The 15734-nt window shown below is 45.1% G+C and overlaps 1 protein-coding gene across 2 annotated transcripts in view; it reads right to left on the reverse strand.

Moving 5' to 3' along the window:
- The window catches only part of gria2b (glutamate receptor, ionotropic, AMPA 2b), a gene marked incomplete at both ends in the record, with an annotated part of 42418 nt that overhangs the window by 20534 nt on the left and 6150 nt on the right, over positions 1-15734 (reverse strand). For both annotated transcript variants that reach the window (XM_083686652.1, XM_083686651.1), the window contains one exon: positions 1005-1244. In XM_083686652.1, the coding sequence (XP_083542778.1) occupies positions 1005-1244 (240 nt within the window). The remainder of the gene's footprint in view (positions 1-1004; positions 1245-15734) is intronic.

The following is a 15734-nucleotide window of genomic DNA, read 5'->3' on the forward strand; positions in this document are numbered from 1 at the left end:
CAGCTAATAGGCGCCATGCCTGTGAAACATGCTGCGTTCCTATGCGTACTGTGGAAGTGTCACATCTTGTAACGGGGAACAGTTTGTGACACAACGTCTGCAGGAACGTACAGTAGGACTGGGTATCTGGTTTGTGAGAGAGAGCTAGGGGGGGGGAGGGGGGGTAGGGGTAGGGGGGGGGGGGAGGGAGAGAGAGAGGGAGGGAGAGAGAGAGATAAAGAGAGAGATAAAGATAGATAATGAGAGATGAAGAGGGAGCGATGGGGAATGTAGAGAAAGAGCGAGAGGAGGGACAGAGAGAGAGGTCTATAGACCAGGGGTATCTAGTCTCACACATCTGAGTGTGTTGTAATCACATTCAGCCATGTTGACAGGGAGGGACTCACTCCTGCATCACCAGGGAAGGTGGCAGCTGAATGTAATGTCATTTTATCACAGTGAGGCGTCGTTCCTGCCACCTTATGACAACCACTCCAAATACAACTGCTCCTACTGTATGTTAACGCACGCAGGCACGCACACACAGACAGAAGCACACACACACACACACACCACATGGGACTCCAGGACACACACAAACACACACACACACAAACACACACCCACACACACGGGACTCCAGGACACACACAAACACCCACACCCACGCACACACACACGCACACGCACACACACGGGACTCCAGGACACACACAAACACACACACCCACACACACACACACACACACACACACACACACATACACACGGGACTCCAGGACACACACAAACACACACACAAACACACACATACACACACGGGACTCCAGGACACACACAAACACACACACACACACACACACACACACACACACACACACACACCCACAAACACCAAACAGTAATCCAGGACCAAGATAGAGACCTCAGTGGAGGTAAACTGTACATACTGTCCAGTAGGTATGAGTCAACACAAACAACAACAACAACAACAACAACAACAAAGAAACAGGTCTGTGTCCTACCTCTGTCGCTGTCGTACAGGTAGGCGAACTTGTCCCACTTGTAGTACTCTATGAGGCTGAGCAGCGGCCCCTTGATGTCGGGCCTCATCTGGATGATGAACTGCTGCATGCCGTCCAGGGGGAAGCTGGGCGTGATGAAGGACACGTGGAGCGTCCCACAGAATGACGTTATTGTGTTCACTGACTTCTTGTCGTAGAAGCCGAAGATGGCGTACACCCCTCTGGAGAACTGGGAGCAGACTGGACCAGAGAGAGAGAGAGAGAGAGAGAGAGAGAGAGAGAGAAGACATTGATGTGTGTTAGTGTGTGTTTTCGTTTTCTTGTGTGTGTTTGATTGTGTTTTTGTGTCCTGCTCTCAGCCTTCTCAAACTTTTGACTGGTACTATACATATATATATATATATATATATATATATATATATATATATATATATATATATATATATAAAGATTTGAGGTAGAGACAAAACAAAACAATGCTTTATTTCTACCATGGGTGACATTAAAACATCAAGACAATTGGTTTCAATGTCTTAATGTAACATTCCCGCGTTCCAAATCCCAGTTTGAACATCGTACTACTTTATTGCCGTATTTTAGGAGCTTGAATAGAATATTACATTGAAAAAAACTTGTCTGCGGGGTAGTCGCCGTTTAATCTAATAGACGTCTTTTAATACGGCCATCCATAAGCGCTGCCCGGGGAACGCTTGTTTCCAAACTGTCAAATTTTTTGCCAGCGACTTATTAAACTTTTATGAGCTTCCCGCCGCTGCTATAGGATTCGCCACAGTGAGGACGCACACGCTGGCGCCCTTTCCACGGATACCTGCCAGAGAGAGTAACTCCTCGTTAAACCTTTATGTTGGATAGATATCCTCCCCGGTCACTGATACGACCCCTCCTACGCATTCTCTACGACCTCTGAAATGTCGCTCTGATGTCATAACGATTGGATCTTCTGCTTGATTTAGGCTCGAGGAGGAGGAGGAGCGCTTCAGGGTCAAGCGTCCTCCAGAGAGAGGGCTGTATGTAGTGGTGAGGATTCAGTACAGTGCAAGGCAACATCCGGCCCAGATGTACGTAGAGATCTCGATATAGGGCTCTGCTGTGTGTGTGTGTGTGTGTGTGTGTGTGTGTGTGCGTGTGCGCGTGCGTGTGCGTGCGTGTGGCCTATATAACATACAGTAATGTCCTTTTAGAGATCCGAAGCGGAGCAGCAACACAATGAAAGTTTAATGATGGCTTCTATTCCTGCATAATTACATCTGTAGGTTCAGTAGTTTATCCTTACAATAGTGACATGATATAAAGTTCCAATGGGTTCCTTACCTTTGGTGCTCTACTCAATATGATATCAAGGATATCGATCAACCATAGGTCTATTCTAAACAATGTCCTCCTTTACACATGGTATAGTCAAAGCTGCTGCTCTCTGGTACAGTCTCTAATCCATGCCTCTTCACCAGGGGAGGCTGGTGGAGGTAGAAATCTGAGGACGGGCTCATTGTTAAGCACGGAATGGAATAAGAAATGGTATCAAACACACGTTTGATGCCATTGTAATGCATAGAATAGAATGAGGAATGGTATCAAACACACGTTTCTCATTCCTCATTCCATTCCATGCATTACAACGAGCCCGTCCTCCGATTTCTACCTCCACCAGCCTCCCCTGCTCTTCACATGCATTACCTATGGACATCCTGTAATACTCATGTTACACAGCACAGGGGCTATATCTGGTTAAAGGTAAATATGAACAGTGAATGGCTGTAGTAAGTACCCCAGGTGCAGGGCTGTAGTAGTACTTCTGCCTCATTGGACAAAGGTCAGCAAACGAGGCTGTTGGTTGTAAATGCTTCATTGACTATGTGTAGGTTAATCAGGCTTATTGACGGGGACATGTATGTCTTCCACAGCCATTAATCCAATGAGCTGTTTCCCTCCAACACAGTATAACTGAGTTGACTTGCTGACAGGGGAGATCGGGGGGCCGTCCATTACACATTAGCTGGCTCAGCTAAAATGGACGGCTTGCTGCTACGCTTCGGAATGTTGTTGGCAGAGCAGCGGCAGCCATTTTGGATGTCAACATGCTGGACATGCTTGAGTATAGCCAGGGTTGGGCTCCGTGATCTGCTACTAGGCTGGCTTGAGTGACTCACCAGGGTTTGAACACCGGTCTCCTTAGTGCTACAGTACACAAGCGTGTTAGCCTGCTTAGTTAAAGCCTGGGAAAGTGTGGTTTTTGGCACCAACAATCTCCCACAAGTAAGCAAGGAACACGTTTCCTGAGGGAAAATACCCAAGAGAAGAAGAAGAAGTACAGCACAGTGGAGGCTGGCAAAGGGTCTTTCTAACGCGTGTGTTTGATACCATTCCTATTCCATTCCATGCATTACAAAGAGCCCGTCCTCCGATTTCTACCTCCACCAGCCTCCCCTGTTAAAGCATAACAACACCGTCCCTCCCTTCCACACCCATAATGCCACGCAGCGTTCATCGTAAAAACAGAAAGTCAGGTCACGCAGCTGAATGTTTCCAGTTAGCCTCCTCACATTCCCCCATATCCCCCCCGACATCCTAACGGATCCGTCCACTCAGCAATCAGTGTCTCGTCATGTGACGGTGCGTTGCACGCCCGGCTCTGAGGATGAGGAGGCCTGGTCTCCCTCCGTCGATTTGTGGCAACGTCCCTAATCCTTTTAGCTGATGAAGACGGCGGCCATTGATGAGGCCACCCTGACTCATCAAATCACATTAAATGTCACGCTAATCGTTGACGTTAGCCCGTGAGTGGCTGTGCTATACTGTACATGTCAGCAATGCGATACTGTACTAACAAGATTTTTTTTCTTTCCTCCACTAAAAAAGCAATATCCTGTCGGCGGCTGCTGATGTGATGGTGAGTTTATCTCGAAACCGTGCCTTTGAATAATAATAGTGCAGATTAGCGGACACTAAGGCGCTAATCTAATGGGGATCCGAACAAAAAGGATTTCACTAAGTACTTTTTACATTTCTCACATATTTAATTACTGTACAACTACGATATACCGTACATAACCTCTACTATGACACAGTCACATCCACACACTGTACAGATGTGCTCTAGCCATCAGCTCTCAAGTCCTCTTGACTGAAATGCCAAAACAAAAAAGCCCAACAACCCAAACAGCATTTTCAGACGGTGAAGGTATAAAACGCTCCCTGCGTCTCTCTGGGGTACGGCCATTGCCAGTTCTGTGGGTCTGCAACTGACATGTTGACAGCGGCTGTGTTTCAGCCGTCACATTAAGATAAACAAATAAATAAACTGTCTCTCAGTTCTGGTTTATCAAGCTGCAGGGTTGCACAGGCCTCTAACTCCACGGTAAACAACCAATACAAACACCCCCCCCCCCCCAAGTAAAGGGATGAAGCCTATTTGATTCTATACGATTTCAAAAACAAGGCAGAGAATTATAGAGTTTATAAATTAGAAGCCAAGACTGTTTCACTGTACACAATAATTCACTTTCTTGAGAATGGGCTTTTGAAAACTGTAATTAACCAAAGAAAAAGGCGACCCACGAGCTGAAAGGGAAAGAAAAGTGGAGGATTGAGAAAAAGCCATTAAAAGCTTGTCACATATGACCGGTTTCCAATGGAACTGGGCGGTGTTAGCAAGTGGAAATACCCCCTAGACTAGAGTGTCTGCGTAAATCGCTTTATGTTGTTGATGAGCGAGTCCTAATTGGCCCGCCTCAGCTCAAACTGAAACAAAATCTTGTTATTTTTGCAGCACTGTGTCTACAAGCGGTGGGCTTTGACAAAGTTTCTACTTAATATCTTTCTGTAATTCTGAAAAACATACAGTGGAGTCTGACTTAAGGCATAATCTGAGGAGTGTTTGTAGGAGATAACCGTAGTACAGATTATGGGGGTTTGTACTGTGTGTTGTAATCCCAAACAATTTAGCTTCCAGAGAATATCTTACAGTGTAATGCCAGTTGTATGTGTGTGTGTGTGTCTGTATGTGTGTGTGTGTGTGTGTGTGTGTGTGTGTCTGTGTGTGTGTGTGTGTCTGTGTGTGCGTATGTGTGTCTGTGTGTGTGTGTGTGTGTGTCTGTATGTGTGTGTAGGTATGTGTGTGTGTGTGTGTGTGTGTCTGTATGTATGTGTTTGTGTGTGTATGTGTGTGTCTGTATGTGTGTGTGTGTGTATGTGTGTGTGTGTCTGTATGTGTGTGTGTGTGTGTGTGTGTGTGTCTGTGTGTGTTTGTGTGTGTGTGTGTGTGTGTGTCTGTATGTGTGTGTGTGTGTGTGTGTGTGTGTGTGTGTGTCTGTATGTGTGTGTGTGTGTGTGTGTGTGTGTGTGTGTGTGTGTGTGTGTGAGTGTGTGTGTGATGCCACTTTAGAGTATTGAGATACAGCCTATTCATGAGGCCACTTTAGAGCTGTATTCAAACCCTCGCATTGACATTTTACATTTTACATTTTTTGACATTTAGCAGACGCTTTTATCCAAAGCGACTTACTGCAAGCAAGTATATTTGTCTGACATTCGCATGGTTTTTCATAGCAGACACATAGGGGGGGACATCGGGGTTTGTTTGTTCGTTTTATACCTTCTGTGGACAACCGTACGGAACTATGACATGACTAAAGCCAAAATAATGGAAATCCACAATGAGGTTTTCAGTGCGGACAATTATTCTGGGGGGCGTGTGGATGTCCAATGCGGACATGCGGACTAATGACAATAGGACATGATGGACCTATGCGGAAGCAGAAGGTGTAAATCAGAGTCGTAAATCATTAGAGTCGTAAAACAGAGCCTTCAGTATGACACAGACCAGAAAGGAGACATCTTTATAATATTGAGACTCAGCCTTCAGTATGACACAGACCAGAAAGGAGCCATCTTTATAATATTGAGACTCAGCCTTCAGTATGACACAGACCAGAAAGGAGCCATCTTTATAATATTGAGACTCAGCCTTCAGTATGACACAGACCAGAAAGGAGACATCTTTATAATATTGAGACTCAGCCTTCAGTATGACACAGCCTGAACCCCTGTGTGACTGTGTGGCTACAAGCTGCTGAACATCGCCACAGAAACATCCCCAGGGCTTGAGTTGATTATTTACACACTAAAATATATAATCAATGTACTTCCATGCAAATGGCCATTGTATTGTATGGTATGGTATTGTATGGTATGATATTGTATGGTATGATATCGTATGGTATGATATTGTATGGTATGGTATTGTATGATATTGTATGGAATGGTATTGTATGGTATGATATTGTATGGTATGATATTGTATAGTATGATATCGTATGATATTGTATGGTATGGTATGATATTGTATGGTATGATATTGTATGGTATGGTATGATATTGTATGGTATGATATTGTATGGTATGATATTGTATGGTATGGTATTGTATGGTATGATATTGTATAGTATGGTATGATATTGTATGGTATGATATTGTATGGTATGGTATGATATTGTATGGTATGGTATGATATTGTATGGTATGATATTGTATGGTATGATATTGTATGATATTGTATTGTATGGTATGATATTGTATGGTATGATATTGTATAGTATGATATTGTATGATATTGTATGGTATGGTATGATATTGTATGATATTGTATGATATTGTATGGTATGATATTGTATGATATTGTATGGTATGATATTGTATGGTATGATATTGTATGATATTGTATGGTATGATATTGTATGATATTGTATGATATTGTATGATATTGTATGGTATGATATTGTATGATATTGTATGGTATGCATGAGCTCTGCTAGGAGCAGGTGGTTGCAGGCAGTGAGAGTTAAACACTGAGGAGTTATTTCTAAGACGATAGACTCATTACCATGGCGTTGGACTCGTTACCATGGCGTTGGACTCGTTACCATGGGGAGAGAGTTCTAGTTGTGTGTGGAGGTCTAATTGACTGGCGGTCTGATTCTCTCTCTGGTTAAAGACAGATGAGCTCCATGCGCCCCCGTGCACCCCCACCGACCCCTCCATGTCAGCTCATCTAATCTTGTTACAGGAGGACGGCACACTCGTTAACGGAAGGGAATGGACCTCTGAGGCCACCGTAGATAGACCAATACCAAACAGCCGAATGTGTCCTGATATGTCAATTTGATGTGTGAAATACATGTTAGATTCAGATTCAGAGATCAGTGTTTGACGATTATTCAGCTGTGAGGCGATGATGGCGGTCTGTGGTGATTGGTCAATAGGAGAGCTACTGTATATTGGGCAGGCAGGATTTTGTTCTAGCCCAGCACACACGCACGCACAAACACACACACACACACAGACACACACACACAGCAATATTCATACTCATACAATCCTCAACACATTTTTAGATCTTGTTGAATCAGATTCAGAACAGAGAAAATGTGTACTGTACTTTCTGCAAATGCAACCTCAACGTGGCACAATCTCCATTTGCCAACGCACATAAACACACAGTACCTAATAAATCTGCATCAATATCCATACAATACGTACAGTATGTACTCCATAGTGGTCCGTGACCATGTGAATGCAGCAACCTAATAAATGTCCTGTTTTGGTTCAGCAGTAATTAACTACCTCCAGTACAACACGCTGCTCCACAGATGGTTGTCATAATCATCTTATTACAATGCCGGAAAGTATTCATCCCCATTCACTTTTTCCACATTTTATTGTTTTATTGACTCAATTTAAAATGGATTAAATTAAAATAATTTGCCATCAATCCACACACAATACGCCAGAATGACAAACATCCCTTAATCGAAAATAATCTCTCTCATATCCATAATTGTGTTTGCAACAATGAATTCAAGTGATACAGCAAAGAAAGTGGCTGGAATTGTGTTTATTTGGTTTTACTACAAAGCATTACGGTTAGTGCAAATCCAGCACATGCAATGCATGTTTCTGCACCATCAATTTCTGCACCATCTCGTGTGAAGAATAGTGGTAGCTGCATCAAGTTATGGGTATGTTTATCACTGGCAGGGACTGGGGAGTTTGTCAGGATCAAGAGAAAATTATGAAATTTGCTGAGTTGGTAGTGACATCCTAATCCACACAGTGTCTAATTGATTCCTATGCAAACCAGAGACTATAAAAACAAAAGATATTAATTCCGAAATCACATGAACTATTATCCTTGCACTCAGATGGACTCAATTCAACTTTTTGAGTGACTTGTTGAAGACATTTTTGCATTTGAGCAAATTTGTGTCATTAGCAAAGGGTCTGAATATTTATGTACATTTCTGTATTTAAATTTTAATAAATTCACAAACATTCCTAAAAATGAGTTTTCACTTTGTCATTACGGGATATTGTGTGTGGATTGATGGCAAAATTGACTCAACATTACCACAACAAAATGTGGAAACAGTGAAGGCACTGTATAACTACTGACGGGCCAATCAAACACGTCACAGCGCTGTCCGCCTCCAGTGACCTCCATAACCTCCCCTGCCTGCGCTGAAGAACAGGGTGTACCCTGGGAAGTATATTTAGCCGTCCCAATTAGATGTCCTGATTTCCACCTCTGTGACCGACTGGTTTAAACTGTAGAATTTCAGCTGTTCGGTTTTGAGATGCTTTTGTGTTTTTCTACACTCCATCATGTCTGAGAGGTGAAATCGGGCTGAAATGGACTCCAGCTGCCCGCACAATGGGTGGTATAATTTGAGGTGACGCTTAAAATGGATTGTATAATTTAAGGTCCACTTTGTTTGATGTGTTGATGAAAGCTGGGAATTCGCTGGGAGTTTGAAATGCATCTCATCTGGTCGTAATGTGCTGTTTCTGTTCAGATTGTTCACCTGTCTTTCACCTGTCGTTTATGATGGAAATGCTGCTCTTTGATAGCAGGCGTGTCGTTGTGTTCCAGGGACAAAACACTGCAGTTTATGAAATTGAGCAGTAAAAGGGTATAGGTAATCACACACACACGGGCACATACACACGGGCATATACACACACACTCACACACACACGCACACACGCACACACACACTCACACACACACGTACGCACACACACATGCACGCATGCACGCACGCACACACACACACACACACACACACAGACACACACACACACACACATACGCACACACCATCATCATCAGCCCTAGCTAGCAGAATGAAGCCGCTAGCTAATCCTCTCCAGCAAGAGGGTTCTTATGTAAGTGTGTGTGTGTGTGTGTGTGTGTGTGTGTCCCTGGGGTGTGTTGCGTGAGGTGGAGGCTGTAAGCCACCATGTGTTCCCTGCGGTGGCCTGGGTACATGTGTCACTTATCTAGTCCCTGAACCACTGATCCCTCTCTTCATTTAAATCCCCCAATGGAGAGAAATCACTAGAGAGACTCTCAGTGGTTTACTAAAGGTGTGAATGCCCGTGTCTCTCAAAATTGCAATTGTAGACCATCCAGAAAGTCAGAGGGCTTCTCACAGTCTGGAAAACACCAGTGACATTACGTAAGTGTTTTTCGTTGACATTTGTTGTTGTTGTGTTTTTTCCTCGGTGAGGATATCAGGCCTGAGGCAGCGTGGAGGCTGGATCTGGAGTTTCAAGCATGGTGACAGCAATTGAAGGTAAATCTGTCGCATTAAACCCATTTTGTGACGGTTCAGTGTACAGTGTGTAAGGCAAATGGAGTCGATACGCCTCTCACACAGCACAGTGAACACACACATTCACACACAAACGTGCGAACACACACATACACACACACTTCGATATGACACAAATATCCATGCCGCTGTAAAGTATGTGAATTCCCAAAGGTACACTAAAGCGTGTGTGTGTGTGTGTGTGTGTGTGTGTGTGTGTGTGTGTGTGTGTGTGTGTGTGTGTGTGTGTGTGTGTGTGTGTGTGTGTGTGCGTGCGTGCGTGCGTGTGTGTTTTGTTGTGTTTCTCTCTCTGTCTTTCAGAATAATTCTTGTCATTGAAGAGACAGCTTTTTGACAAGTACGGTAAACATCATCGACAGTCTTGTTTTAAATCAATCACCAGTGGCATTGAGAGAAATCACTATAGACAGGCAATGGTTTACTACAGGTACGATGCCTTTGTTCCTCCAAATCGAAATTCAATACGTTTTTCTCACAGGAAAAACAAGTGACATAACAGAAGTGTTTCGCCAACATTTTCTTTTTTGTATAGTTAGTCTCTCTCTCTCTCTCTCTCTCTCTCTCTCTCTCTCTCTCTCTCTCTCTCTCTCTCTCTCTTTCTCCTGAAGCAGATACTAGGTAAAACATCACAGAAACAACAACTACATTAAAACTACACTCTGGTTCCTTAAAACACCAAACAGACACATTCTCAACGAACTAGCCTCCTGTAGCCCTCTGCCTCCCCACCATTACACCTGAGAGGCAAGATAACAAGCAGCAACAACAACCGCCACACACAAATAAACCCTGTCTGCTCTTTGATCCTTAAACTGCCGGTGCCGTGGGAAGGGGGGGGGGGGGGGGGGTCTCATTTTCATCTTATCTCTCGTTATTCCTCTATTCATTTATTTACTTTCTCACAGTTGAAAACCCGATTAGCTCCGCACCAGTGACGGAGTGCACCGTGCGTGGGATGGTCTCATGTCCTCGGCCAGATACACAGCATATTCTCCCTCAGCCATCTGCACCTTGGGCTGCTAGGTTACCGTTGCTCTTGGCTACCGCTACTGTACTGGTGGGCTTCTAGTGGGGGAGGCTGGTGGAGGGAGGAAATCGGAGGACGGGGCCCATTGTAATGCACGGAACGGAATGAGGAATGTTATCAAACACGTGATGCACTGCTATTCCACATTTCATTACATGCATTACAATGAGCCTCGTCCTCCGATTTCTACCTCCACCAGCCTCCCCTGGCTTTTAGGCTACAGTAATTTTAGGCTACAGTTACTGTTGTCATCTAAGCTTGCTGGGGCTTTTAGGGAGGGCTTGTTATGTTGATGCCGATGTGGATGCCACTAGCCCCCCTGAACTGTGATTTTAATCCTGCTGCTAGGCTACAGTTAGGCTATAGCTAAGCTACAGGCTAGGTCGCAGCTAGGTTGCTAGGCTTCAGCTAGCCTCCTAGGCTACAGGCTAGGTCACAGCTAGTCTCCTAGGCTACAGGCTAGGTTACAGCTAGTCTGCAAGTCATTAGCTAGCCTGCTAGGCTACAGGTTAGGTTACAGCTAGGCTGCGCGGCCTGCTTGGGTGACCTGACACGTGTCAATCATGCTGTTGTGTTACTGTGAGGCGGCTCGGCTCGTAGGGGCAGCTCATAGGGGGGAGTGAGGCATTGTGGGATTTCTATGTGTCGAGGGGGCTTTTCCGGCAGCTGGTCTTTACAAGGACAGAGAACCTCAGTCTTCAACTACACACACACACACGCACACAGACACACACACACACACACACACAGATGCACGGGAGAGTTGGGTGTGGGGGGGGTTGGTTGGGAGGGGGAGGGGGAGGGGGACAGGATGAGTAGTTACATGGATTTCCTCATGTGGAAAAGACCATCTCAATGGTGGCTGGCTTGAATGGCTCGACATATACTGTATATCAATATGAGAAGGTACAGCAAAACCACACACATTCTGTTTGTGTGCTACCACACCCTAGAAAACACAACACAATGTTCTCTGGGTGGCATACAGCATCTACTGTAACACAATATAACGTCAAAGGCAAAGACGAAGAGAAATTGCTAGACGACTGCACTATCTTTGTGTAAGAAAACTACCCAGGCAATACTTCATCCCACTAAATAACAACACATTGTTCTTAGGCCACATTGATTTGCATAAACCCACCAATGCATCATGTTGTCAGCACAACACAAACGACTTTGTTGAAGGTAATCACAGTGCGGCTACATGTGTTTACAATGAACAATACATCCAATAACCTGTTAATGAATATATCAACACACTCCTTGGCTCAGTGTTTTATGTTAGCTTTCGCTCTCTGGAGCCCTCACATTGTTCTCCCTCTCTAAATCATCCCTTCTTTCTACCTGTGTGCTTGAGGAGAGAGCGACAGAGAGAGTGAGAGATAAAGGGAGAAAAAGAGAGAGAGCGGGAGAGAGAGACAGTAAGAGAGAGAGAGAAAGAAAAGAGAGTGAGAGTGAGAGAGAGAGAGAGAGGGAGAGAGAGAGAGCGGTTGCCATGGAAACCAGACACACTCGCCGTTTCCTTCTCCGGAGCTGAATGTGAGACACAAGTAAGAACATGTGAAATAGTCTCTCTCTCTCTCTCTCTCTCTCTCTCTCTCCCTCCCTCCCTCTCTCCCTCCCCAGGTCGAAAACAAGGGATGATTTAGAGATGAAGAGAAGAATGTGAGGGTTATGTCCACTGATGTACACCGCAGAAACAGTTCTCTACCTCTCTGAGACACTGTTGATCACATATTCAGGGCAGGATAACAGCTCTGTATCAACAGTATATCTATAAACCTTTAACAAGATTTAAAATGATGGGAATTCCATTGAGATAACTGTCCCAATTCCCTAATCGACTTAGATGCCTATGTTCCAATGCCATAACCACGTTAGCAATACTTATAATCTGTCAAAACCCTGTTTGATGAATGATCTCCTGTGTTATATCCATGCATTCATGCTCAGGAGAGATGAAAACAGGGCTAGAACATGAAAACATGGGCTAGACTCAAATGAAAGGATATGTTAATTCACAATGATGGATTGTACCTATGCCTGTGTCGCCATGGCTACCGCAGACTGAGAGATGTTATGTGAGCATTATGCAAAAGTTGATTACACCACCTAGACAGAGAGTAATATCCGTCACGTCCCAGGGAAACACACACACACACACACACACACACACACACACACACACACACACACACACACACACACACACACACACCCCAGTTTCTGTCAGTGTTTGAGATTCACTGGAAGAAGCGCATCATCAACATCATACAACATGCCAGGGAGGACGTTGTACAGTAAGTGACAATAAAGAGCTTCGTAACGAACCGTCTATCTAGAGCAAAAGGGACTGGCGCATCGCTTTGGTAACAGCGGAACAGTCTCCCCGGCTGGGCCGTGGCCACAGAACACGACGAGAAGGAGAGAGAGAAAGAAAGAGAGAGCTACTTATATGTTTGAATGATTCCACTCTTTTTAAACGCTTCTGAAAGCCTTCTGCTTCACGCCAGCAGCACCCCCCCCCCCCCCCCTCTGACTATAACGTCGTCCAACGCCACACATCGCGTACCGTATTTTGGAAATGTGTGTAAAGTGGTAGTTTGGACAAAGGGGGGCGGTAGAAGATATTTGTCAGGGAGCTTTGAAGTGGTAGGTTGGAAGAGGGAGATAGTAGCAGATATTTGTAAGGGAGGTTTGAAGTGTTACTAAGTAGAACGTTGGCAGGCTCGTCTCTTGGCAGGGCTGAAAGCGCTGCTGTACTTTCATCAAATCTGATTCTGGCAATAAGTGTTTCTGGCATATACCTCAGAGAGTGTAGTGTATCGTAGCGTATTGTAGCGTTTCCTCAGGTCTTTTAATAAACACTTATGGAGGATAACTACCGCCTCTTCATACACTCCAGGGGAGGCTGGTGGAGGTAGACATCGGAGGATGGGCTCATTGCAATATATGGAATGGAATGAGGAATGATCAAACGTGTGTTTTCTCATTCCATTCCATGCATTACAATAAGCCTGTCCTCTGATTTCTACCTCCACCAGCGTCCCCTGGTGGATAACCATAACCTCTATGTACAGATGCTTGGGAAATACCAGGTAGGTCTGTGCCCAGATATACCATTGTGGTTCTTGTCTCTGGCCTTTGAACCTTGGTCTCCCATATGGAAGACCCAAGTGTCTACCATTAGGTCAAGAGGACATCCTCAAACTCCAAGGGTGACACTTGAGTCTTATCTGTCTCAGACAGGGCTACCTCATCACGAGAGCGTGATTCCAGATCACCTCCGCTACGTCTACATAGCAATACCCCCCCTCCTCTTCTGCTGAACATTAAAGGCAAGTTGTCATTGGATAACGCCATCAAGCTAACACACAAACACAATCTCCCTCTGTTTACCAACAAAAGCATGAAAGCGCCATGGGGTTGGCCATTGTCCCAGAAAGTTGATGAAATTTCAATATCACGCTTTGTATTGGCCCAGCAGAAGCACGTCGGTTCGCATTACGACCAAACCGGGCCGTTCGGTTCCACATGCATCACAGCGGAGCACCGTGAGAGCGGGGGCGTACTGCCTTTTTATTGGATGGAACACAATTACTTTTACAATTACTACAACGTTCCTTTGCGAGGGAATGGCCGTGCGGAAATCAAACTGTCAGATCATTTATGCAACCGACCCCTTTCCCTTTCCCTTCCCTTCCCTTCCCTTCCCTTCCCTTCCCTTCCCTTCCCTTCCCTTCCCTTCCCTTCCCGTAGTGTAAGTACAATAGTGGATGTATGTGTGCACTGTAGTTCATTGTAAAGGCTCTGTGGCATATCTACCAACTCAGCCCCTTTCTGAAGTCTACTTCCTCAAGTACACCAGCAACAACACACACACACACACACACACACACACACACACAGTTAGCTCATACAGTTCCCACACACTCACACACACTCACTCACACACACACACACACACACACACACACACACACACACACACACACACACAGAGACACACACACACTCTCCACCCCTCCCTCTCACAGCAGTTACCACCAAACCGAATCCTTCCCCAGCAACCCCTGACAGCTAGATCAAAGTGGCTGCCTACCTGCAGCCTTGCAGGGTTCCATGAGAGAGCCTCTTTAATTGAATAGGATTGAATCGCACAATCACACAATTTGAATCACGCAACATATCGTGACTGGCTCTAAGAGAGAACCCCCCCCCACCTCCCCCTGCGTATTGATTGGATGCCTTGTGGTGCTTCAGAATAGGTATGATTCATCCTCGTCCCCTGAAATGGACTTGGCCTTCCCGCAGATCCCCTGGCTCAAACACTGGCTCTGAGGTAGCTTTACATAAGCCAGCTGAATGGGGTGGAGTATAATACTCTCTCTCTATCTCTCTCTCTCTCACACTCTCTTTCAACACTCCTTTTCACTCTCTTTAATCTCTCTCTCTATCTGGGTTTCTCACCCGTTGAATGGGGTGGAGAATAATGCAATGCTCTTTCTCTCTCTCTCTCTCTCTCTCTCACTCCCTGTCTCTCTGTCTCTCCCTCTCTCTCTCTGTCTCTCCCTCTCTCTCTGTCTCTCCCTCTCTCTCTCCGTCTCTCCCTATCTCTCTCTCTCTCTCTCTCTCTCTCTCTCTCAGTCTCTCCCTATCTCTCTCTCTCTCTCTCTCTCTCTCTCTGTCTCTCCCTCTCTCTCTCTCTCTCTCTCTCTCTCTCTCTCTCAGTCTCTCCCTATCTCTCTCCTTCTCTCTCTACATACACATATCATGATATCTTTGACAAGAACAGGCAGTGCCAATATAAGCCTACAGATCTCCAAATCCAGTCTGCACCAACCATTGATGGAACACACACACACACACACACACACACACACACACACACACACACACACACAGACACACACACACAGACACACACACACACAGACAGAACCCAGGCTGATCAGATGCTAATGAATGAAATCTCCCCCAAGCAAACACATCTCAAACAAACAGAAGAAA

This window comes from Argentina silus (genome assembly GCF_951799395.1).
Source record: "Argentina silus genome assembly, chromosome: 15".
In the NCBI taxonomy this organism is placed as follows: Eukaryota; Metazoa; Chordata; class Actinopteri; order Argentiniformes; family Argentinidae; genus Argentina; species Argentina silus.